At 42.7% G+C, this 25,676-nt stretch overlaps 3 protein-coding genes across 3 annotated transcripts in view; all 3 read left to right on the forward strand.

Annotated features, from left to right (window-relative positions):
• The window catches only part of LOC109472950 (kelch-like protein 24), a 14,599-nt gene extending 12,259 nt beyond the window's left edge, over positions 1-2,340 (forward strand). Inside the window, exons 6-8 of the mRNA XM_019772820.1 lie at positions 118-287; positions 797-924; positions 1,325-2,340. Of these exons, the coding sequence (XP_019628379.1) occupies positions 118-287; positions 797-924; positions 1,325-1,617 (591 nt within the window). The 3' untranslated portion in view covers positions 1,618-2,340. The remainder of the gene's footprint in view (positions 1-117; positions 288-796; positions 925-1,324) is intronic.
• A 1,556-nt stretch (positions 2,341-3,896) lies between these two features.
• Positions 3,897-6,805, forward strand: LOC109468654 (ficolin-1-like). Its single transcript, XM_019766979.1, has 5 exons — positions 3,897-3,903; positions 4,375-4,532; positions 5,172-5,344; positions 5,704-5,866; positions 6,634-6,805. The coding sequence occupies exons 1-5, from the start codon at positions 3,897-3,899 to the stop codon at positions 6,781-6,783; spliced, it is 651 nt and encodes a 216-aa protein (XP_019622538.1). The 3' UTR covers positions 6,784-6,805.
• Positions 6,806-7,437: 632 nt separating this feature from the next.
• Positions 7,438-23,781, forward strand: LOC109472750 (importin-9-like). Its single transcript, XM_019772598.1, has 26 exons — positions 7,438-7,585; positions 8,757-8,818; positions 9,216-9,302; positions 9,765-9,966; positions 10,343-10,431; positions 10,827-10,913; positions 11,542-11,661; positions 12,373-12,473; positions 13,169-13,227; positions 13,739-13,890; positions 14,657-14,755; positions 15,185-15,431; positions 16,144-16,303; positions 16,734-16,839; positions 17,314-17,434; positions 17,872-17,939; positions 18,258-18,338; positions 18,895-19,023; positions 19,441-19,542; positions 20,070-20,243; positions 20,816-20,982; positions 21,495-21,625; positions 22,259-22,386; positions 22,789-22,891; positions 23,186-23,262; positions 23,525-23,781. Exons 1-26 carry the CDS (start codon positions 7,450-7,452, stop codon positions 23,639-23,641), a joined length of 3,105 nt encoding a protein of 1,034 aa, XP_019628157.1. The 5' UTR covers positions 7,438-7,449; the 3' UTR covers positions 23,642-23,781.
• Positions 23,782-25,676: the final 1,895 nt, after the last annotated feature.

Genomic DNA, 25,676 nt, shown 5'->3' on the forward strand with positions numbered 1-25,676 from the left:
CTATTTCCAGCCGCGCCCTCAAGCCTGGTAGAGGCTAAATGATAATGCAATAAACTTCATTGTGTTATATCAATAATTGACCACATTGAACAATATTACTTACAAACGTATACGAAGGTGTACGTCATCGGCGGGTACGACGGGCAGCGGTGTCTGGAGGACGTCGAACGGTACGACCCAGACAACGACAAGTGGGAGCGGCTCGCGCCTCTGGTCCACGCCGTCAAGTGTCCCGCGGTGGCCGCCTACGACGGCAGGATCTACGTCTTTGGAGGGTTCTATGACGGGTATGTAAGAGTGTGAGGGTTTATATATAGAAAGAAATTTATTGACACAACATAAGTACAGCGACTTTCGTAAGGTCTACGACTGCATGTAGGTATGCAGACAAATACATGGGTACAACGAAATTAACCTACGTACAAAGCAATAGATGAGTCAACTAATACTACTTGTTCTGAGGGCTAAACATTCTTTGATATATTTACCTATTTGTACACAGTAAGGGTTATTACCTTCTATGATGAAATTAAATTTATCTATAGCATGAAATGTAACAAATTGTTGAGCAAGCGGAGAGAAGGTTGAACAGCTTTGTGCGTTTATCGTTATATAGTGTAACAGTGAGGGGTTTATTGGCGCTACCAACTGACCCGGCCGATGGGTCTAAGACCTTTTAGCTGATTCAGTAGGAGCGTCGGATTGTAAGCTGGCGCCTGGGGGCGTGGGTTCGAACCCCGGCCCGGGACCAGGAGGGTTTTTATCTGTTTCTACTGGCTCCTCCTGTTTCTTACAGGTACAACATCTCCCGGCAGCTACAGTGCTACGATCCGCACACCAACTCCTGGAGCGTGGTGGAGTCTAACATGATAGACTACACTTGCGCCCATGCCGTTCGACTGGACAACCGGATATACTTACTAGGTGGGCACTCATATTTGTGTTTTGGCTATCTGGGTAGATATTAGCATGAAAGTTCATCTGTGTTGGTATAATTCATTATGACAAACAGGGCTAAACGTTCTTGCCAACACTGAGTAACTTGGGACTTACCCTAAATTTTCGGCCGGCTCGGTCTCGCTGGACAAAGTGAAAATTCTGGACTCAGCACCAGATTTCTTTGCCAGAGGAGTAAAGGAGGCGGTGTACATTCGGGTCAAAAGTCCAACACTGAACCGAAAATTTGGGTAAGTCACACTTTACTCAGTGTGGCAAGAACCGAAGCCTGTAGTGGCTGGGAAACGCTATTGATTATGTTGCATTGGACAGGCAGGCAAAGCCTGGTAGAGGCTAATCTTATCTGTGGCGTTTCGTTTGCTTCCAGGAGGCTCCTCCAAGACGGTGAAGGCTTACGACCCGTCGGACGACTCCATCGTGCGCGTGGCCGACATGAACATCAAGCGGGATAACTGCGGGGTGAGCGTGGTGGGCGGGAAGATCTACGTGTCCGGGGGCGTCACGGAGTCGAACGGGCCCGCCCTGGACTGCATCGAGTGCTACGATCCGCGGAAGGACGAGTGGACGTTCGGCGGGCACAAGCTGCCGTGCCAGCTGTACCGACACGGCTTCGTCACAGTGCAGATGTACAAGGAGGATATACACGCAGGGCAGACCTAGCGCAGAAAAAACATGCTTCATCAAAGAACAACCTTTCCTCAATTCCTCTCTTTTCTTGCTCTTAAACTACAGAAAAGGCACAGTTTGTCAAAGGAGGTTAACTGTTAATGTACAACTGTCTTGTCACCGAAAATGCTGTGGTAGGTCCTTGTCCACAATGCAACAAAACATGCCGCACTGCAAATGTGACGCCGAGCTAACTCTCAATGAGACCAATTATTTCTCCAGAATGATTGCCTAGAGCTAAATGTTGTAGATTGCGATACGTTAAGTTTCACCGGCAAAATGCTACAATTAGGTGATCCCTGTATGTGACTCCTTTGGATTGTAACCAGTATGAACCTATATCCAAGACTGATTTTTGTAAGTATATGTTTATATATTTGTACGGGTGATAGTAAATGTACATGGATGGCTTTATGTTGGTAGGAATGGAAACCGTGGGACATGTGCTGGTAAATTCAACTATGATGGATTCTACATTACGTGATTTATTCCTTTATTATAGTTATTATATAAATACACGTTAAGCAACACTACGATGGCATGTTCTAAATGTCAGCTGGAATGTGTTAAGTTGAATCCTGAAGGAACATGACAATATAGCCCTGAACCCACCGACATGACATTAAGGTGGTGGCAAAATCGTGTGAATGATAAAGTTATAGACTCGTAAGTGGAATAAGACAATGAAAATAAATACATGTATTAACTTAATGTTTCTGTATATTTTAAAATGCCTTGTCAAGATTCAGCAGAGGAATAAATCAGATATTTCATTGTGTAAATTTCGGTGTAATGTTTTTTTCGCTGCCGGAAAATATGTCAAAGGGGTACGTAAGTAGAGACTTGCACCATTTGCTTTCGCGTCCCTATCGTAAATAAAAGATAACTAGAGAGGTAACATTTGGAAAGCAAATACACAATGTTTACCTTCGCATATGGTCTGCTCTATTACTCAAACAGATTCATATATATGGGTTACAGGAGTCTAAATCCCTCCTGCTATAAAATTGACCATATTTGTTTGGAGAAGAGGAAGAAGAAACAGAGCAAAAACAATATGTTTTCCTTCTGCGACGGTAAACATAAAAACACGATTTAAGGTTCCGAAAGTTGTAATTTCGTACACTGTATCTGTATACAGAGCCCAAATGCATGACCGCGACTTCCCTACCGAACAAACCTGAACGTTGGGGATACAAGTTACAACAATGCCTCTGTAAACAAAGCTGAAGGGTCATATGCGGGAAACCACCCGGATAATGTTACCTGGGTAAAACTGGACAAGGAAAGACGGCACGAAGTTTTGGCGCAGGACGGCGACTAACGGAACATCAGGACATATGGACGTCTAAAAAAGACATGGACTGTTTGTGGGTGATATTTGCGGGAACTTTCACGTTGTTAGCGCACACAGGCCGCGGTCAGGACGTCACGGGGTCCAGGAAGTCGGCACAGGTAAGTGGGACACCTGTCGGAGGGGGGGGTGCATTCTAGCCTCCTGTGCAGGCCTCCGGGCGGGTGGGAGTTTTGTTTCATACCGCGTTTTGTATAATTTTTAACGCGTTCTTTTGCCGGCCATGCTACAACCAGCCGCCCAGAGAAGGTTTGTACCCGCCGTGGCAAAACGCAGTATCAAAACTCACCTGCACAGGAGGCTATATATAGCTGGGTGCATTCCATGTTTAACAAAGTTGTTAACGTGTTTGACAACGAAACACAGTCATACCCAACAAAGAGAACATGTCGTCGGCCCTGCGTTTAACTAGATCTTTTTGACATGTCGACGGTATTTTATCTGATCATATGATGTATCAATACACTGTTTATTGGCATGATCTCAGACATTGACATGTTCAGAAAACTTTCGTCTGTAACCACTATGTAATCTTGCACAATTGAATGCTTAACATTCATGTATTTAAGTAAAATCAGTGTCAAGATCTTGTGAACTCAGGTCCATAACCGATGTATGGAACGCACCAGTAGTCTACTTCTATTCATATGCATCTCAAAGTAATGTCTATAAGACTGTACATTCGTGTGTAGTTTTTTTTTGCATATTTCTCAGGTGAACTAAACGTGTTTTCCCATTCTGTAGGTTAGTCCTACATGTCGACCAGTGTACAGCACAGAACCGTGCCCACAGAACGTGTGTTCCTGCCCGCCCTGTCCCGCCTGTGTGTGCCAGTGTTACAGGGACAACGTCACATCGTCTGCTACAGCACCGCAGCCCACACAGGGGGTCTGTACACAGGACGGAACAGGTAACCATCATGGCAGGCCGGGATCAGGTTCTACACAGACGTCTACTAGTATTACGTGCAAAAACCATCGTATTACTTCCTCCTTTTGGGAGGGCGACAGGGCTATTTTGTACTCAGGACAAAAGATTTAGAGACTATTTAGGAGCACCAAGCTTATAAGTGGGGTCGCAAGAAATTCAAATCAAAATCGGCCTTAGAAATAGCCACCTTTCCTTTCATCGCCATATGGTTACTCTATCTGAAACCATTTAAATTGTAAAGGGACATCGTTATATATAAGAAACATGTAGTATTATCGAGCGAGGACGTTTGTTCATTTTATGTGAACGGCTCTACATTGTGTGTTTATCCAATTGTTTATTTACTCCATTCCAGAAGACAAATTGTTGGTCAATGTGACCACGTGTAGATTACTGGATGAGTTTGATCTATAGTGTCTAATACATGAATACATGATATTTCATGTATCCGGGTTTCTTTGCCACAGGTTCAGTAAGTTTTGCTGGAGGATGTGACGTGTTGTACAAGAGCGGTGTCCGAGGGAACGGTGTCTACACAATAGACCCTGACGGCGGAGGCCGGATAGAGGTCTACTGTGACATGGAGAGCGACGGGGGAGGGTGGACAGTCTTCCAGAAGAGACAGGTGTGAGAACAACATTGGGCGGGCCGGGTAAAAATGGGACAGGATTGTATTTCAGGAAAGAATGATTTGCACAAGGTATCTGTATCTGTATCGATATAGCCGGTATAACCGCCCTTCGGCGTAACACACCAGCTTCACAGGCACGCGGCGCGGCGGCAGCTAGCTATATCACACCGAACGACTTGTTACACTCAATCTTTACACATTTCATTGCAGGAGTTGTTTAAAGCATTCTAGTGATGATGCCCCAACTGTGCTTGGTGGCAACGAGGTAGATGACAAGGAAAAGAAAAAAAGACCTCAGCGGCGACGGTTTCAAAATGCACGAATTTTGCCTTTTATTCCATACTGAGCTCTCCTCTAAACGATCTTATCTTTTGAGTTCCTTATAGCTTTGCATTTGAAAATAATACTGAATTGGATGGTTAGACGTTAGACATTTTCATTTCTGCACCAACATTGAAAATACGCCGCGCTTCTTTATTCGCAACTCATTTTGTTCATGTTTAACGTTAAAACTTTTGGTCCAATACAAAAAATTCTCTCACCTAGAGCTTTCGATCAGTCACTCTGGTCTTCCTCAGTAGACTGACCCACTGACTCAGTTTCTTCAAATTGTCGCTATTTATTTTGTTTCAGGACGGGTCTGTAGACTTCTTCCGCGACTGGGAGGCCTACAGGAGAGGGTTCGGCGACCCACGTGAGTTCTGGATCGGCCTGGAACACATCCACCGTCTGACCAAAGCTCGGCCGACGGACCTCCGGGTGACACTGGCCGACTCAGGGGGCACCGAGAAATTCGCGCGGTACAGGTGGGTATAAGGCTGTGGATAGCAACCCCTTTTCGCATAGTCTGCAAGCGCTGAGCGACCTAAAATTAGGAAGATCTCTCAACGAATTTTGTTGTCATTATGCAGCAAGATTAAACTGTAATTTCTAACACAAGAAATTGGACTCGCCCAAATTTTCGACTGTACAACTCCGGTCTTTGTCAAGGAATGAGCAATCCACCGCTTCCGTGACGTCACGCAAATAACACACAGTTTTCATTAAAATTATCACAAGAATTTGTTAAACGTTGACTTAAAAGTTTACCACTTCTATCTAGTGCGAGATGACGTAACCATTATTGTTAGCTGAATGGTTGGCTGTCGTACTGGTACTATTTCAGGGGTTTCAGAGTCGATGATGAGGGCGCGAACTACACGTTACGCCTGGGCCTGTACCTGGAGGGTTCGGCGGGAGATTCGCTGGAGTACCACAGGGACATGGCGTTCAGCACCAAGGACAGGGACAACGACAGATCGGCGGCCAACTGCGCGGAGGACGCTAAGGTAACCACATGGTTTCGAACTATAGCATTTCCTAAAATCAAGCAGAAAGCTCTAAAGATGCAGTATTGTTGGGTATTTAGATCTAGATGATTAATAAATGCAAAATTCCTAGGGAAAGGCCCTTCATTAATCTCCAAGCAGATCCCTTTCGGTGGCAAAAAGACAGTATCAAATTGGCCAGGCAGTATCCATTAGCCAGAGAAGGTCCGCGGCCACCAACGGCCATATATAAAAATGTAACGATCATTCCCCCACAACCTCTGCTTGGAGAGTAGCCCTTCATATGGTTTTCCCCACTCCATTTAGGTGCAAAATTGGTACACCTGACTTCGTATATGCCTGGGGTGGTAAAGGCAGTGGAAGGAGAGGGATGGGCTCTGCCTTCTAATACCTGGTGGCTAGTGTTCTAGACACAGTGGACCCACAACTCACCGCCCTTCCGCCCCAAAAAATGCCGGAGCTACCTTTTAATATCGAATATAGCCTCAATAGCATGCCAAAAACTGGGAGTTTTGGCATGTTGGGGGGGTCTTCAGGGTCTTTGGGAGCTTTTCTGTTCTATTTTCTGATTGCATATAGACAACATAGCCGGCCTGGTTGAATTACCCCGTTTTTAACTGGGCTAATCAGAAAACAGCCAAAGACCACCAATCCCCCAGTTCTATAAGCCTGCTACGGAGGCTAATCAGAAACAGCCGAAGACCACCAAACCCCCGGTTCTATAAGCCTGCTACGGAGGCGAATCTTTACCGTGTTTTGTGTTTCAGGGAGCCTGGTGGTTCAATGACTGCCACACGAGTAATCTGAACGGCGCGTACCACGGCGGCCCCTCACAGTCCGTCAACTGGTACAGCTTCTCAGGAGATAACGTTCCTCTGGCTAGAGCAGAGATGAGGCTCCGGCCCTCCGACTTCTAGACAACTAAAACATACTGAAAACCTGGAGAACTTTTCTTAATATTGTTGCGTCGTGTATGTAATATCATCATTGTATTGTACGTGTATGAATGGTTGGACCGATTTTCTTATAGATCTGTAAATGTAAATACGTAGTACATCTCCTGTGCTGTATAAACAGAACGTTCTGTTGCAAGAAAAAGCCATATCTTAAGCATACTATCGACCATCAGCGCAGCCATCTTTGATTATGTTTGTATGTTTGTTTTGTTTTGTTTCTCTTTACTTCCAATAAATTGAATTTGTTGCAGACTCTGATCTCGCTAGCGCTGTTGTTTTGCGTTGCTTTATAAATCTGACCAAGGAGGTTGAAATCTAGATTTTAAGCCTCCTTGATCTGACCAAGGACATTGGAACACATGTCCTTGGGTTTAGCTACGAAAACCGTGCAATCAGAATCAAAAGGAAGATAAGTTTTGTAGTATAGGAAATCAAGGTTCTGACTTAGAGTTTCCGTTTGGATAGGATTTTATTTTGCACAAGTAGAGAAATCCTGATACAATTTTGACATCATGATATAAGTCTTTCAACAACAACGCCGTGCTTTTTAATAATACCCGGCAATCACGTGAGTTGAGTTTCGCGCGTTTTTCCGGCGCATGCTCACTCCTTGAATCCACGGCCAAGATGGCGGCGCAGGGAGCAGACGTGAGCCGCTCCCTGAAAGAAGCTCTTCTGGAGAGTCTGACGGCCATCCTCTCCCCGCAACACGAGGTTAGAATCGCCGGCGAGGAGCAGATCAAGGTTCTCGAGGTCACCGAAGGTGCGTTCACGCCTACATGTCCTTATACGAGCTGCGAAACGCCGTTGAAAACGGGACACCCTTTCGGAAAATGAGGGAGGGGGGCCGTCTGGTCTAGACGTTTGGCGCGCGGTGCGAGTGTGTGTGCGGAAATGACATGACATCACGGAATTGATTTTGAGCGCTTCTATCGGGGTTGGTAAGAATTGCTGCCGGGTACGCAAGGCAGCGACGGGGGCTGCCTTCTTGACCCACCAGTACGGCATGTTGATAATTTGCTGAAATTGAAGAAACAGTAAGTGACATGACAAAGCCACCTGTACCTGCGGCTACAACTTATACTTATGAATTATTATTGCACTGCAAATGTTTGTGGTTGATGTTCCACGCTACTTAAATCGTTGGGGGCTGTCTTGTAGACTCACCAGTACGGTATGTTGATAATGTGCTGAAATTGAAGAAACAAAGCTACAGTAAGTGACATGACAAAGCCACCTGCAGGTACAACTTATGTCATGTCATAAAATTTATCATACTGCAAATGTTTGTGGTTGATGATCCACGCTACTTAAATCGTTGGGGGCTGTCTTCCCACCAGTACGGTATGTTGATAATGTGCCGAATTGAAGATACAAGGAACAGTAGAAGTGGTAGAGCCACCTGCAGATACAAGTTATGTCATGAAAATTATCATACTGCAAATGTTTGTGGTTGATGTTCCACGCTACTCAAATCGTTGGGGACTGTCTTCTAGACCCACCAGTACGGTATGTTGATAATGTGCAGAATTGAAGATACAAGGAACAGTAGAAGTGGTAGAGCCACCTGCAGATACAAGTTATGTCATGAAAATTATCATACTGCAAATGTTTGTGGTTGATGTTCCACGCTACTTAAATCGTTCTGTGGTTTACAGGAGTCGAGCTATTAAATTCTCGGATGTATTTGAAACTGTCATAATTTGCAGGTAGTGCATAGAGCTGTTGCCACTGTTGGTCAAACAAACAAAATGATACAAAAATGTAGCTTTCGCAATATCTTTTATTTGCCACATAATTTGCTGATGATCATCTTTGACTGAACTAAACAACCACATCCAATTCTGTAACAATACTAACATATCTTTGGAGGTTCTGCTTAGATATTGCTAATTTGATATGAATGAGGACCATATATTTGTTTTTTGTTACAGAATTTGGTGTGCACCTTGCGGAGTTTACAGTTGATCCACAAGGGGCACTAGCCATACGACAGGTGAGGCAAGGGAAGGGAAGAGCAACTCACATGTGAAGTCAACCACTGTCATCTTTTTATTATACACAGAGATGTTTTTTGTCAGTTTGGTTGTTTTCTGTTCAAATGTAATTTGGTTCTTTGTTGTTGTTGTCCATGTTTAACGTCTATTGCCTAATATATCACTGGTCTCTTGGTGCTCATTTTCGCATGGTTCAGTTCAGAGTCAAAATCTTAGGTTCTTTGCTATGTTTCACATTGTAGCAGCTTAGCAGGAGTCTGTTAGTGTTGCATGCACATGTAGTAATGAATGAAGTTATGCTGTCACAGCATAATTCACTGTTACACATGCATGCACTACAGTTGATAGACATGTACTCTTGTTTTTCAAATAGATGTTTGTGACTTTTTTCCCCAGCTGGCATCCGTGGTGCTAAAGCAGTATGTGGAGACTCACTGGTCAGCACAGTCGGAGAAGTTCCGCCCGCCTGAGACTACAGAGCAGGTAACGATAAACAGTAAACTTCCTTAAGATATGCCATATAGAGTGAAGAATGTGCAAGTCATGGGTCAGTCTCAGATGTACTGCAAAGTAACTGAATCTGAAGTCCAATTTTTCCTAAATGTAATGCTATACTTCTGAAAATACATTCTCATCCCGAACTGCTTACTCTTCTATTCGGTAGATTAGCCTTATGGAACTGTGCTTATGTACCAGAAGTTGCCATACTTTTTGTTCAATAAAGTTTATTATTAACCACTGTAACTGTAAGCAAAGTGCTCACGTGTATACTGCCATGTACACTCACAGTGTACTTCTGTTTAACATGCAAAGATGCTGCTGGTAATCCAGTTACTTGCCGAAATTGTTGCCGGAGGACTTTTAATATTACAGTCAAATGAAAAGCCTTTGTACCCAATGTCTTTCCCCATGTTTTAACAGTGTTATTGTTCCTATTCACTCCAGGCCAAGCACCACATCAGGCAGCTGCTGCCCATCGGTCTTAAGGAGTCCATCAGTAAGGTGCGGTCCAGCGTTGCCTACGCCATCTCGGCCATCGCACACTGGGACTGGCCTGAGGCCTGGCCCGACCTGTTCGGTCAGCTGATGCAGGCCCTGACCAGCGGCGACTTCAACGCTGTCCACGGTGCCATGAGAGTTCTAACAGGTAGGGAGGGAAACATGCACATACTTTACTCACAGGTTTTTTGAGTTGACTAAGGACACAATTTCCCTTTGTAAAGAGAACTAAAGACCACTTAAGTGTAGCGTTTTCCCCTATTCGACTTGAGGGGCTCAGTAGGATGGCCAAGTCATATTGGAGTCGATTTGGAGTCAACTTGGAAGCAAGGCAACATTTTCAAGTCAGCTTGCTGAGTATTACACCACAGGGGTCCAAATTACCTTATGACCCCATGGGGTCATGTGTGTAAAGAAAAGGCTCCAGAGTCGAAAAAACAGGTGCAACAGCATAATTGGTCTATTTATTGTACCTTTATCATATATTTTTGTCAGTTAAGATTCTTTGCTTTCTGTTCCCCCAGAGTTCACCCGTGAGGTGACAGATGCACAGATGCCTCAGGTGGCGCCTGTCATCTTACCTGAGATGTACAAGATCTTCACACAAGCAGAGGTTTGTTTTCTTATTGTTTCTGTAGTATATTATGGTGAGCAACACCCACTGAAGGATTGACAATGCCATTGACTGAAATAGGCTATAAAGCTCAATATATTGCACCAAATCAGTCTCTCACAGCTGCCAAGTCTTTCAAGTTACAGTCATTATGTTATATGAAGGTGGCAATACCCATATTATATCCAACGACACTGTTTAGGAGCCTGTTTTTATATGAATGTTCTTTGTAAATACTTTGTTACACTTATAATCTTAGTACTCCAATACAGGGCTCAAAAGGCCACCTGCATAAGCAGGTCAGTACAGGTAAAATTGGAGCTATGCAGGTGTGCAGAAGAAGCCTTTCAACCCCTGGAATATTGAGTGGTCATTTTGTATGATTTTGTTCACAGGTGTACAGTATCCGTACCCGAGGGCGTGCAGTGGAGATCTTCACTACCTGTGCCAACCTTATCTACACCATCAACGAGATCAACAAGGTCTGGGATTTTTTATTTTATTTTGGGTTTTTATTGAAATTGTAACAAGACAATACATGTGGGACACAGGCAGCTGTTGCTGGTGTTGTGTCCCACACATAGGAACAAATATAGGACAGACAATACTTATTTTCACAAGAGGAAAGTTATGTAAAGTGCCTCTTCCAAGAGCACAAGATTGGTGGCATGTCAGTACTCCAACCTGGGACCTCTTGATTTTACTCATAGCTTGTCATTGAATGTTATGGGTTGTCCTTTCAATAGTGTTTAAAGGAACATATGGAGTCATGATGTAAGAAAAAATGATATAATGAAAACTGGTCAAGGACACAGTAAATTTCTGATGCAAACATAATTTGTATTTCAATAGAAGAAGAAACAAAGAAGAAACAATGTGAATTTGCTATATGTTTAAAGTTAAAACTTTTGGTCCAACACAAAAATTCTCTCGCCTAGAGCTTTCGACCAGTCACTCTGGTCTTCCTCAGTCGACTGACCCAGTGAAGCTTGTCACGTGGCTTCTTTGAAGTGTGACGTCAACACTGGGTCAAAGGTATCTGGTAGACGATGTCAGCCCCCGTTGCTATAGCTAACACAAGATCACAATGTTTGTTCTATGTTAATGTAGGGGGCGGCCAAGACGCTGCTGTTTCCAGTGCTAAACCAGTTTGTTGAAGCTTTGGGTCAGGCACTGAGTGTACCGGACGGCCCCACTTCTGACAGTGGGCTGAGAATGGAAGTACTCAAGGTAAGGAAAACACTTGATTCATCAAGTTACAAGTCCACAGGAGGTACATGTACCATGAAAAATTACATTTGATTTGATTTGATTTATTGGAATTGCAACAGTGCAATATACGCGGAACAGAGGCAGCTGTTGCTGGTGTTGTGCCCCGCACATAGAAACAAATACAGGACAGACAATACTCATTTTCACTTGAGTCTAGTGGGGAAAGTCATGTAAAGTGTCTTTCCCAAGGGCACAAGATTGGTGGCATGTCAGGACTCAAACCCTGGACCTCTTGATTTCGAGTTGCGCATGCTGCCATTATTATGTACATATGCCATATACATACATGTACATTATTATAGTTATACAATGTATGACTTATTAAAATGCGCTATGGAAACAGACAAGTAATAAAGGAGATAAAGTTTTAGCTGTATTTAATTTGTGCCTGGCAATAGCTGCAATTTTCCAAAAATGATGTTGTAAAATTGGTACATTTGGGCTGCAGGTATGATAATATCACCTGGACTCTTTTATTCAGCCGACGTTTCGGTGACCGTCTGTCACCTTCCTGAGGTCAATTCTGACTGGTTCACATTGCTGAATAAAAGACTTGGTTGTGTAGAAAGGGTCTCTTTACTCAGTGTCTTACCAACCTGATGAAACTATTCACGAATATTACCTAGAGTTTACACATACTTACATGTGTGTGTTTGATGTCCCCTACAGGCACTGACTGCACTAGTGAAGAACTTCCCCAAGCAGATGCTGGGTTGGATGGCACAGATCCTGCCAGCTGTGTGGACCATCTTCACTCAGAGTGCTTCTTTATATCCTTCTGTATGCTGATACACAATGCAGCAGTCTGATTTCTTAAGTCAACAAGATACTAGTACATTTGTATGTGGTGAAAATGGATGTGAAATCGTGAATGTATGGGCACCTCCACACTTACCTTTCTATGGAGTCAGAAGTCGGTGCTATTTCAATAGTATTTGCAGTCTTTTTGAGGCTGTATGTTGTTATCCAACACAAGCTGTTGAAGTCTTCTGTTTTAGGAGCTGTGGTTAGATGGCTAATGGTTTTACGAGTTTTTAGTAGGTAATTCATCTTTTAATCTTTAAGAGATGCCAATTTGTTTTATATAGAAATTAAGAATTTACTTTTAAAACTGTAAATACCCACAGTTTGTGTATTATAATATAAAACGAGCTCAATGGTGTGTAAATACTAACGCAATTCAGACTTTTGTCTGCTATGTTGTATTGAAAATAAATTTTCAAAGTGATGGTTGGAAGTTTCTCCAGTCTACTGATACTAATAACTGGATGAAAGTTTACTGGCAACTTTGTGCCTGAAGGCTAGTTAGGACATGGAAAGCAAACATGTGGTTAACATACATGGGTATCATACAGTAACAAGAACAGAGATTGTAACAATAGACTACCTCAAGTACTAGTTCTGGCTATATGTAGACAACAAAGAAATCACCTGAAGGATTGAATAATTTCTTAACCGTTCGTACCTATGTGAGCACCGAGGTGAACAATGCAGAGGATGCAGATGATCCTGTAGACTCAGATGGTGAGTACTGATGTCTCATCCATGAAGATCTTTCCAACTGTTCATGATGATGATGATGATGATGATGCACTGTGTTCTGTAGCTCAGTGCAGTTGCTGATGTATACTATCCTGTTATATTTTGACCTCTTCCCTCATGACTTCAATGAAAAGTGGCCAGCATGGCGATTTGAGCATTTCATGAATTAACAAAATGTACAAAAGCTCAAACAATGGTTATGATGGGGTCGTGTGGCGTAAAGATGGAGTGCTCGACTCGGAACCAAGAGGTCCCTGGTTCGAGTCCTGACATGCCACCGATCTTGTGCACTTGGGAAAGGCACTTAACACGACTTTCCTCACTTCACTCAAGTGAAAATGAGTAATGTCCTGTCCTGTATTTGTCTCTATGTGTGGGACACAACACCAGCAACAGCTGCCTGTGTCCCATGTGTATTGTCTTGTTACAGTTTCAATAAATCAAATCAAACAAACAAATAAATAAACATGTTACCTCTCTCTGATCTCCCCAGGTGAAGTACTGGGTTTTGAGAACCTGATCTTCAGCATCTTTGACTTCATCCACGGCTTGATCGAGACTCCCAAGTTCCGTAGCACGGTGAAGAAGAGCATGAGAGAGCTCATCTACTACATCATACCTTACATGCAAATTACCGAGGAACAGGTGGGGATCTGAGTTGTTATGTTTACCGAAGTTTGTTGATGTCTGTCACCATGGTGACGGGTGTTGGGTTACATAATGTTGCAATTTGATGGTCTGCTCTACTCCTGTCACCATATACTAGTAGTACATGTATGTGAATGTGTTTGAGTAAAAATTAACAAAGCAGACCATATCCGAAGGTAAACATTATGCATTTGCTTTGCAAATGTTACTTGTCTAGTTTTCTTTTCTGTCATTGTAGCATAGCTGTAATAAGCTTCTTGTCTGTTGGCATTCTTTGCTTATCTTTGTGAATCTTTATTTAAACTGAAAAAAGCTTTATGGGTGGTAATCACACTGTATGTGATGTATGATATTCATAAAGACAAAATGTGTTCAAATTGGTAAAATAAAAGGGGAAATGACCAAGAAAGAGAAATTAGTTCAAACACGTGACCTGAAAATGAACAATTCCTTAGTTGTACCCATTACACTATAGACATTGTATGACATTGTATTGTGCAGTATTTCATGTTTAATGTATAGTATTCTAGGAATTTGTATTTCATGTTGATAATGTTCAATATTGTAATTTCTTTTGTATTCAATATTGTAATCTGTTTCTATATTGTAGTGTTTGGGAGGGCAACTTGTAAAGGTGTCAATGCACCTGTTTTGTCCTACCTTCCACTTGTATATTTGTACTGGTGAATTCAAATAAACAAATATAGCATGTTAGACAGGACAGAAGGTTATCACACATTGACAAGGAAAGTTCCCCCTGCAGATCAAAGTGTGGACAGAGAACCCAGACCAGTTTGTTGAAGATGAGGATGACGACACTTTCTCCTACTCTGTCAGAATCTCTGCACAGGATCTGCTGCTGGTAAGGCTACTCTAAAGGCTACATTAGTGGCAAATCTGTTTGCTGTCTGTTATTGGTAAATTGGCTTATATTTTGTCTTCAACTTAGCCTTTTCTAGATCAGTCAGACAGTTGAGTGGTATCCATATTTTCATTAACTTACTGAAAATTTTAGCAATTAAAAAAACTGTCAAATTTTCTGACATGACTTACATATACTCAATACATAGACCAGTGGAGGCAAGGTGTAGGCATTGTTGCAGGCGCACTGTTTCTGTCTGTATTGTATCTCTATAGCCGGTATAACCACCCTTCAGTAACACACCAGCTTCGCTGGTACACGGTGCAACGGCAGCTGGCTATATCGCACCGAACGACTTGTTACACCTAACCCTCGAACATCTAACTCTAACTCTAAACATTGTTTAAAGCTATCTACTGTACGTTTCAGGCTGTGTCCTCGGAGTTCCAGACAGAAAGTGCCGCCGGGATCGCCGCGGCTGTCACACAGCACCTGCAGGAGGCTGAACAGGCGAAGAACGCGGGCAGCCCGCACTGGTGGAAGCTCCACGAGTCGTGCATGCTGGCCCTGGGGTCCATCAAGAGTCTCATCATCGACATGTGCAGCAGTGGAAAGATTCAGTTTGACCTGAACGCCTTCCTGACATCTGTGGTGTTGGCTGATCTCAACATGCCAGGTACATCCTTGAATATTTTCATCAGGTTGGTAAGACACTGAGTAAAGAGACTATAGCAACGACACCAGTGGTGCAGTGCAATGTAAACCAGTCAGAATTGCCCTGAGGAAGGTGACAGACAGTCACCGAAATGTCGGCTGAATAAAACACTTGGTTGTGTAAAAAGAGTCTCTTTACTCAATGCCAGGTACATGTACACTTGTTTCTACACTGTAATATGCATCACATAAGGTTGTTTATATTGTTCATACAATATAAACAACCTTGGTGAAGTTCCTTGCTCTTCTGCTGGGTGCCTTTCACAATGTCGGCAGCTTGGGTTAAGGAAATTTGCATGGACGATTTTTGACAATTTAAAGATTGACAACTGTTAAACATTTTGTTCAGTTTTGAAATAGTTATTATTAACTACATTGTATTACTAATATCTGTATCTGTATAGCCGGTATACTAGTAACTGCCCTTTGGCGTAACACCAGCTTCGCAGGCACGTGGGGTGGCGGCAGCTGGCTACATTACACCGAACGACTTGTTACACTTAACCCTTGAACATCTAACTCTAGACATTGTTTAAAGCTATCTAATGACAATGTCCCTACTGTACTAGGTGACAGCGAGTTCCACTCTGTGATAGTTCTAGGAAAGAATGAATTCTTGAACACCTCACCATAGTAATGTGAGATTTATGACCGTTTTTCCCTTTTCTCTGTAGTTTCTCCATTCCTGCTGGGAAGAGCTCTGTGGGCTGCCAGCAGGTTCACCTTAGCAATGTCTCCTGAACTTGTACAGAGGTTTTTAGAAGCGACAGTGAACGGACTGCAGCCGAACCAGTCACCCTCAGTCAGAATATCAGCCGTACGGGCAATCTTTGGGTGAGATATCCTTTGAAGTAATGTAAACTGCTTTTGTGGTGGCTTTATTTCGCAGTTTTAAATTCCCAGTAAAACAATTCTGTAGTATGGTAGTCATATTAGAGAGGCATGTGCATATCATGAATTTATGGTGGACAGGTCACAGTAAAAACCCAGAAACAAAACCACTGAAAGTTTCACAATTAAGTTTCACTGTAACCTTGCATTATTCTACTGCTCTTCTGAACCTTTTCTACTGTTACATGTATGCTTGACATGTTGGTGTTTTTTCGTTATCTGAAAGATTTTTCACACAGTCACACAAGTTTGATCCGGTATATTGCACCCGGTATATTCCTTGGAGTGATGTTTCTGAGTGTCAACAACTTAACACTAGAGATCTGTATACCATTGTTGTCTCATCCTCATATTTTCTACCGTTGTTGTTTAGGTATTGTGACCACTTGAAGCAGTCAGGAAACACCCAGCTGCTAGTGCCGTACCTCCCACATGTCACAGAAGGGCTCATCAGTATAGCAACACAGTATGCATCAGAGGTAACTCCCCTCTCTGTTTATCACTTGTCTACATTGAAACCTGTCTGTAATGAGTAGACCCTAGTGTTTCCTGTTTTCGGTCCGACCGTAGAAAAACCTGCCGACCCTTGACTTTTTGGGGGGTTGGACCCCTGCAAGGGACATATTTTGCAATGCCAAAGGAGCATCCAAATTATGGATTGCATCACCTAATGTTGGGACACCGCGTGGCTGGCCGGTGAAGTTGCTGAGACTCTAACCCACAAGGGTATTGATATTTGCTGTGCCCAAGAACCACAGGACAGAGGCAAATGGCAAGCCACCATCAAGCCCCAGCATCAGTGTGCAAGCACGTCTAACCCTCAGAATACAGGGAACAACAGACATTAAACCAAAGAAAGAGAGAGAGAGTCTATGTTATTTTCCTGCTGTGTTATGCCAGCTTAAACATTTGTTACAATGAAACTAAGAATTTGTTTTGTCTCTTCACCCCAGGTTCTGGCCCTGGTGTTAGAAACCCTCAGGATAGTGTTAACCATCGACCATAGTTTTACTGCCTCGTACGAGTCCAAAATCATCCCCCTGTCCATAGCTGTGTTCCTCAAGTATAACCACGGTAAGTCTGTTCTCATTTCTTGCTTTGTCAAAACGAAGTTCACTTTATTATTATGTTTACCGAAGGAAAATGCATTGTTTTTGCTACGTTTCCTCATCTTCTTCTCCAGTGACCTCTGACCTGATTTAACCAGACTCTCACCATGGTAACTGGTGTTGGGTAACATAATGTTGCAATTTTATAGCAGGAGGGATTTAGACTCCTGTCACCATATATGTGAATGTGTTTGAGTAAGATACTAAGAACTAACAGAGCAGACCATATGCAAAGGTAAACATTATGCATTTGCTTTGCAAATGATACTTTTCTAGTTTTCTATTTGAAAATATGAAACCTTTTGAACCAGGAAGACATTTTTTCAAGTTTATAGCTACATCTTCAACATTATTGGCAAAGTCTACAAAGTTTACAATTATGTCATGCCATGTTCTTTACAGACCCTCTTATAGCATCTCTGACAGAAGACATCTTCAAAGAATTAGCAAGTATTCCAACATGTCAGCAGGTTAGTTCCTGAAAGGCTCAATCTTTTTGTGTACAGTTCACGTTCTTTTCCATTCCTGTATGTTTCCATTTTAAAATTTTCCTGACCAAATCTAGCCTCTACCAGGCTTTGGGTGGCGGCTGGAAAGAGTAGAAATTGGCCAAATAGACAGATAACATACTGTACTCGCTAGTAGACCAACTCCCCTGGCATGATATCTCTCTATTTCTACTCTTTCCAGCTGCTTCCCGAAGCCTGGTAGAGGCTAGACCAAATCCACCTGTGGACTTCTCAAATGGAATTGTCCTAAATTGTTTGTTTGTTTGTTTGTTTTTCCAGCCCCTTCAGCAGAGGTTACTCCCTACCCTCATCAGTATCATGCAGGCCCCAGCAGACAAAGTGCCACACGGGCTCTGTTCTGTAAGTACCAGAATTAGCCGACCTACCAACTAGTTATCCCAAAGTTCATTGTTACCAGGAACCTGGAACTAGAAGACTGTTCCTTTTCCTAACAAGTTTTAGTCAAAGCTTGCTCATATCAAAGAGTTAAGATGCATTTGTCGTTAGACAGTGTGGGATGGTTTAAAAGTGCTTGGGTGCACCAGTGCACCTATTCTCAAAAATGAATTTCGAGCCATGAAGTTTAAAGTCCTTCCCACACCAGGTGGTGTAGAGGGCAGTGCCCATCTCTGGCTCAGTAGCCCTTGGGCCACACAAATGTTCAATCACTACAGCAGCTGCTGGTAGTGGTGTGTGTTTAACTCCCATATTCTTTCACAAATGTTGAGTACTAAGCAGAGAAAGCAGTATGTACCTTTTTTAAAGTCTTCGGTATGAGTCGGCCGGGGATCAAACTCACGACCTACTGAATGCAAGGCGGGCACTCTACCCACTTGGCCATTGCAGCAGTCTAAGTCTGGTAATAATGTCTGGAAAAACCCAGAGGTTTGTACAGTTCCTCTGTCTTGTTGTGTAGATCTCCATGGACATCCTGTGTGGAGTGGTTCGGAGCAGTGCCACGCCCCTGTCTGATGTCCTCATCTCCCAGGCCTTCCCAGCGTGTGCACAGGCAACACTTAGAACAGACGACAACTCAGCACTACAGGTAAGGCCATAGTTCTTCTGTTAGCAAATTCTAATCTGAAATACTATACAAAGCCTTACTCTTAATCTTAAGAGTCTTTGTACAGTGTTTTTTTCTGTAAGAAGTCATGAATTAAATTTATCTGTTTTAAAAACTCTTTACCTATTATTTAAACCCAAGATGCCATCTTATTTCACAATCATGTGAGGAGAGAAACATTCCTATCAATGATTTGTTAGATATTGAAATGACATAAGGTATTAACATGAATGAATATACATGTATAATTCAAGGTAACCGCACAAAGAAGTTTGCTGGTATATCTATGGTTCCCTTTTCCTTAACCTACAGTTACACTTACTCAGTCCTGCACAGATGGACTGTCAATCTAGGTTTCTCATTTTTCTTTATGTACAAAAACAATATCTTGTGTTTCAGAGCGGAGGCGAGTGTATACGGGCGTATGTCTCTGTCGCCTGCGAACAGATAATCGTGTGGCACGACGACGCTGGCAACAACGGCATACACTACGTCATCCAGGTCACTTACCCTATGTTCCTTACTACTATGACGAGGGTCCACATCACTCTCACACCTACAAAACTGTAATGTTTTTGATGTAGTTCAAAACTTACTATACTGTACAGGTTGATTCTCGTAATTGATAGATCACCAACTTGTCTTGTTTGTATTTACCTTGGTTTTATCCACCTTGTAATTATGCATGTATTTTGTCAATGTGTTTTACACTCGTTTTATGTTTTTGAGTTTAAGGTGTTATATGAGGGCCTGCAAGGGGGGGTCCCGACAACGCTCTACACTGAATTCGGAAACCTCTCGATTACGCTTTGCGATAAATTCCAAGTGGCTACAACGCATTACGTAGAATTAAAACGCCGAATACGCTCTACGCAAAAATATTAGAGTGGTCCGTCTACGCTCTACGTAGAATTAAAACGGCAGATTACGCTCTACGGTAAAGGGCTTGCGGGCCCCCTTATATACGCAACCTGTGCTTTTTGCCCAATACTCAATAAATTAAATATTATGTGAATACATCCATCCAGGTGGCCCTGCATCTGCTGGACCCACGCACGTCCGAGTTCTGCGCCTCGTTCGTGGGGAAGCTGCTGACGGCGCTGTTTAAGAAGGCCGGGGAGGGGCTGGGGGACAGTCTGGACATGCTGCTGAGAGCCGTGCTCAGTAAACTGCAGCAGGCTGAGACGCTCAGTGTCATTCAGGTACAGCAGTTTACAGCATTGTTGACTTTAAAACCTCTGATGAGTCAGAATGTAGTACAAGTTGTTCCTAGCTTAGAAGTGGCTACATTGGCCAGGTGGTCCTTATGTAGAATGAACTGGTAGCACTTCAAAGTGTTGACTACATTTATCTCTGCAGTTCAATGTAGTGATGCTAAAGAAAAGTACTGGATGTCACTAGCTGGTGTGTTATGCCGAAGGGTGGTTATACTAGCTATACAGATACAGATACTAGAGTCTAGAGTTTGAACGGTATCAATTACCTGGATGTCTAACCTTCATCAATGTAACTCTATGCTATGTTCAACTCTGTGTGTAACGGCAGTCCTTAGTAATGGTGTTTGTCCACACTCGTATGGAGGATCTGTCAGTTTTTGTACAGATTTAACTGTAACTGAAGCTTGTTTAGAGTTAAAACTTTTGGTCCAACACAAAAAATTCTCTCATCTAGAGCTTTCGACCAGTCACTCTGGTCTTCTTCAGTAGACTGACCCAGTAGGCTTGATGTGATCAACACTAACTGAAGCTATGCTTGTCCCTGTGTGTAACTGCAGTCCCTAGTGATGGTGTTTGCCCACCTGATGCACACCCGTATGGAGGAGCTGTTGGAGTTCCTGTGCAGTGTTCCCGGCCCCACAGGCAAACCTGCGCTGGAGTTCGTCATGGCAGAGTGGTGTGAGAAACAGCACCTGTTCTACGGAGCGTACGAAGGGAAAGTAAGGTGAGTCCAGTTAGTGGTCACGTTGTTCAGGAGGTGGGAGAATGAGATAATTTTTTTCTAGCTGCTAAAAATTAGACAGAGCTCAAAATTCATTTTTGGGAACACAATGTAACACTACATGTATGACTGGTTTATTATGACATCAACTTTATCACAACAGTTGCGAAGGCGGAATTGATGAAGTGATATTACAGAAATTGACTCCAAAACATTAAAAACACATTTTCTACACAAGCTAAAATCAAGAGCAAAAGTTTTCCAGTCAGCATAATCATTCGAAAAGGTGGTAGGTCAATACCCCTCAATAATTTCAATGCCCCTCAGTAATGTACTTATAAACACCAGATAGATATATATACCAGTAGTTTAGATATTTTTTACATTCTGCGTGTTACCTTGGAATTAGCTTTGGGCATGAGTTTGCAGATAAAACTGTTGTTGTTGTCATGACAATATACTTGCCCTTTAGCATACTGAGATTGGCATATCACTGTCCTCTCTGTTGTTCCCAGTTCTGTAGCCTTGTCCAAACTGCTGAGTCACGGGATCAGCACCAACGATAAGAGGTTACAAGACGTGACGGTCAAGGGCGACCAGATTTTCAACCACGAGGGAATCAGGACCAGATCCAAGGCAGCGTCCCGTAAGTTTCAAATTCAATTTATGTATGTCGCTGGGATATTCTTGTCACCTACAGGCAGTTTTCAGGGAATGCTGAGGGGAGAACCCTGAGCTTGAATAACATGGCATTTAGACAATTGATCACAATGAGAACAGAGGTCACTTGAAATAGATAGAGCTTCATAAGTAATTAGAAATTGTAAGTTGCAAGTGATTCAAGTATGTCCAGGGCCCCACTGCAAAGCAGTGTTTGATCACTGAGCGGGCTTCCATGGTTGAAGAAACAAAGAAATAAATCAACTTATGACATTTATAACAGTAATGTATGTTTATCCTGACAAGTCAAAAGTTCTGACCCACAAGACCCATGAGGCCATCCTTGACAGTTAGAAGTTCCATATATTATGTTTAATTTTGTCTGGTTAGAGTTAAGACTTAAGATCCAACTCAGAAAGTTCTCTCACCTAGAGCTTTCCACCAGTCACTCTGGTCTTCCTCAGTAGACTGACCCAGTGAAGCTTGTCACATGGGTTCTTTGAAGTTTGATGTCTAAGTGAGAGAACTTTTTGTGCTGGATCTAAAGTTTTAGCTCTAAACATGTACCTACCAACACAGATGAACTTTCATGATTGTTTAATTTTGTCTGGCTGCCCAGAGCCGGAGCAGTGGACCATGGTTCCAGTCCTGGTGAAGCTGTACAAGCTGCTGATTAACGAGCTGTCCAGTCAGATTGAGAACAACATGTCCAGACAGGCTTCTGCTGGGGGGGAGGACCTGGATGAGGTTAGTGTAATCAGTTTGTGATGTATAATGAATGAATGAATCTTTTTCAAGTTTTTTTTTCAAAATGATCTTTTTCAAGTGAAATATACTGACAAAACATAAGAATGACTTCTCGATCTCGTGTCTGCTTGCCTAGCTACCAGGCCATTCGATGCCACACTGCCTTTAGTATGATGACTGTTGTGAACCCACTGTGAACCATTTGTCCACTATCACACAAAATTCCCCATATCTTAGAAGTAGAGCAGTCCGACCCAGTAACCTCACTCTGGTGTTAGGAGTCCTGGAGGCAACACAATAAAGTATGAAGCTCCTCAAAAGTCCAGTGTGCGACCAGTTCATTACAATCTAACTGCAAGAACTCTCAACAATGACTAGTGAAATATCTGCATGTTGTTCCAGGAGGAAGGTTGGGATGATGATGATGATGATGATGCGGGTGACGAGGAGGCCATGGGCCAGACGCTCTCCCAGCTGCTAGACGTCGGGGGAGCCGGAATTTACGGTAAGGCCACACCGACTAAATTTTATGGAGGACATCCTCTGAAGACCCCCAAACTAGTTCGCACGGGCGAATATAAATAACAATTCCGGCCAAAAATGAAAACTCTACTAAATCACAGGACTACAAAGCTAAGGTATTGTGAATTTGTGGCAGTATATAGCGACGTATACAACAAGCTGGCACATGCTGGCTTTTTGCGGAATTTATGAATCGGCACTGTACGTATGTACTGAGTTTTTTTAGTGGTTACAGCATTAATTCTGATGATGATTGATGCTGTTTCCATACCAACAGGTTATGATGACTTTGATGATGAAGAAGAGGATGACCCAGATGCTGCCAATGACCCCCTGAACTCAGTTGACCTTCAGGTCAGTCCTACTTTTGTACATTACACTGAACGAACGACTTGTTACACCTAACCCTTGAACATGTAACTCTAAACATTGTACAAAGCTATCCAATGACAATGCCCCAACTGTACTCAGTGACAGCGAGTTCCACTAAGCGATAGTTCTAGGAAAGAATGAGTTTTTGAACACCTCAATCCTTGGTTGATAACTCTGGTGCTTGAAGGAATGACTATTTCTTGTTCTTCTACTTAAGAATTGTTTCCCCCCTGTTCTTCCCCAGGCTTATTTGACGGAGTACCTTCAGCAGCTGGCACAGCAGCCCTGTCACTCTGCCTTCCTACAACACCTCACCGACTCGGAGAAACGCGTCCTGGCTTCCATCGGCATTCCAGTGTAGATAGTGCTGTGTTCAGGTTTAAGTAAAAAAAAAACTCACTTCCGGACTTATTTCAAGAAAAACATGTCACCGTTACACACCCCGCAGGCATCGAACTCAGCAGGGGACCCAAACTCACTGTCACAGCCCACTTGCTGGAAACAAAAAAGTCACTCCAAGAACTGCAAGAGTTTTAAACAAGAATAGATTTACTGCAGAGATGTTACTGTCCTTGGTGCTGAATTACAGTCCATTGGGGATAGTGCTGTGTACCAGTTCTCTGGAACCGGTTCCTGACTTGTAAAAATATTTCGGTTCAAGTCCAAAAAAACCTAAAAGTCAAGAACCGTTCCGGACTTATTACAAGAAAGAAACATGTCACATACACCTTTTTCTTTCCAAACCACCTAAAACCTTCCATAGATTGCAAAATCTGTGCTGGAAAATGAAGAAAGCATTGCCATCGGGCGTTGTCAAGTGTTGGCCTCCATGTCATGTGGCCAAAGTTTTGCCAATACAACATTGACAACATGCAATTGAAGGTTGACAACATGCAATTTTATAAACGCCATGGGTTTAGGTCTAGACTTACGAGTCTGGAACTGAACCTAAACATCTGAACTTGTTCCAGACCTGAACCTAAATGTGGGTTTAGGTACCCAGCACTAAGTGTAGTACGCCTGGGAGCAACCAGGGGGCACACGGGAAATATGTACCCCAGGCAGCCTACTCATCTAACATTATCATCGTGGAAAGACTTAACTTTTCTAATTCTACCAACACACATGAACTTCATAAAGGTAATGCTATAACCTTTATGAGGCCAAAGTGGCAGTTAGTAATGTTAATGTCAACTTTCAGCACAAGCATATGAAAGTGTTTAGTGCTTGTTTTTAGAGAAAGGGACTAACTTACTGGTAACAGATTTTAGCTATTTTCCAAACCCTTCTTCATATAGAATGACCCACTACTTTTGTCATGTGATCCAGTGTACACAAAACTCAATGAGTGAGTCACGGGTGCCAGAAAGTAGTGACAGTCATTTTATTGAAGACCGAAAACTGTGGTATGTCCATTTCTGTACCTTGTTGGAAGAAAAGTTTATTCTTTACATGATGTCTGTTGCCAACCCAGATACATCTAACCCAAGCATAGCCTGTAACATTGCCAGGGTTCAAAATACTACATCCTTTTTCTGCCCACCTGCCATAACTGGCCAGACAAATTACGTTTTCTTCTTGCCTTTAGCACCAGGAACCCTTACTCTTACCCTGGTGCAGGTAGACATCAGAAATACCTGCACAGCTCCAATTTTACCTGCGCAAACCTGCATATACCCAGTACATGGACCAGTGCAGGCTAGGTGCAGGTAATCATCAGAAATACCTGCACAGCTCCAATTTCACCTGCACTAGCCTGCATATACCCAGTACATGGAACAGTGCAGGTAGACATCAGAAATTCCTGCACAGCTCCAATTTTACCTGCACTAATGTGGTGGTATTTTGAGCCCTGGTATATGTATTTGTGTTGAGGTGCTCATCAAATGAGTGTTACAGTGATCAGCCACATAAACCTGAACAGACACTACAACTTATGTTTGAATTGTGTCCTAAGGAAGAAGATTATAAGCAACATTATAATTACATGATCAAGCCAGTCTAGCATACAGGGAGTTCTATTTGTAACAGATATTTAGCTGTGTGGAAATATGTTAGACATTCTAAAGATGTGACATTGTATTGTTTGTACTTTGCCTATTTTATCTGTATACTTTTCAAATCATTTTCCTCAAAGTTTAATTTTATTGCATATATCAAATATATGTATATAAATATAGATACACTACTAATTGATTATAATTGGAAAATTGTGGATCGTTTTGCACGGTGGGATTTGTTTCCATTCAATATAATGACTTGACTTGCATCAAACTATATTTACATCTACTCCAGTAAAGATGTGTATGACCCTGGCATACTGAAACAAGCTCTTCTTAGGTGTTGCCAAAAGACTTAAGCTCTGGTGGCAAGGGCTTAAAATGTTGGGGCTGTGT

Source organism: Branchiostoma belcheri, unplaced genomic scaffold, assembly GCF_001625305.1.
Source record: "Branchiostoma belcheri isolate BF01 breed outbred unplaced genomic scaffold, Haploidv18h27 scaffold10, whole genome shotgun sequence".
Classification (NCBI taxonomy): domain Eukaryota; kingdom Metazoa; phylum Chordata; class Leptocardii; order Amphioxiformes; family Branchiostomatidae; genus Branchiostoma; species Branchiostoma belcheri.

Bases quoted from the DNA above. Each gene is read 5' to 3' on its own strand.
- LOC109468654 (XM_019766979.1), top strand. The intron at 5,345-5,703 runs GTGGGTATAAGG...GTACTATTTCAG, and splicing joins GAGAAATTCGCGCGGTACAG to GGGTTTCAGAGTCGATGATG. The intron at 5,867-6,633 runs GTAACCACATGG...TTTGTGTTTCAG, and splicing joins ACTGCGCGGAGGACGCTAAG to GGAGCCTGGTGGTTCAATGA.
- LOC109472750 (XM_019772598.1), top strand. From the start codon at position 7,450: ATGGCGGCGCAGGGAGCAGACGTGAGCCGCTCCCTGAAAGAAGCTCTT. The intron at 10,914-11,541 runs GTCTGGGATTTT...ATGTTAATGTAG, and splicing joins CCATCAACGAGATCAACAAG to GGGGCGGCCAAGACGCTGCT. The intron at 16,304-16,733 runs GTGAGATATCCT...GTTGTTGTTTAG, and splicing joins GCCGTACGGGCAATCTTTGG to GTATTGTGACCACTTGAAGC.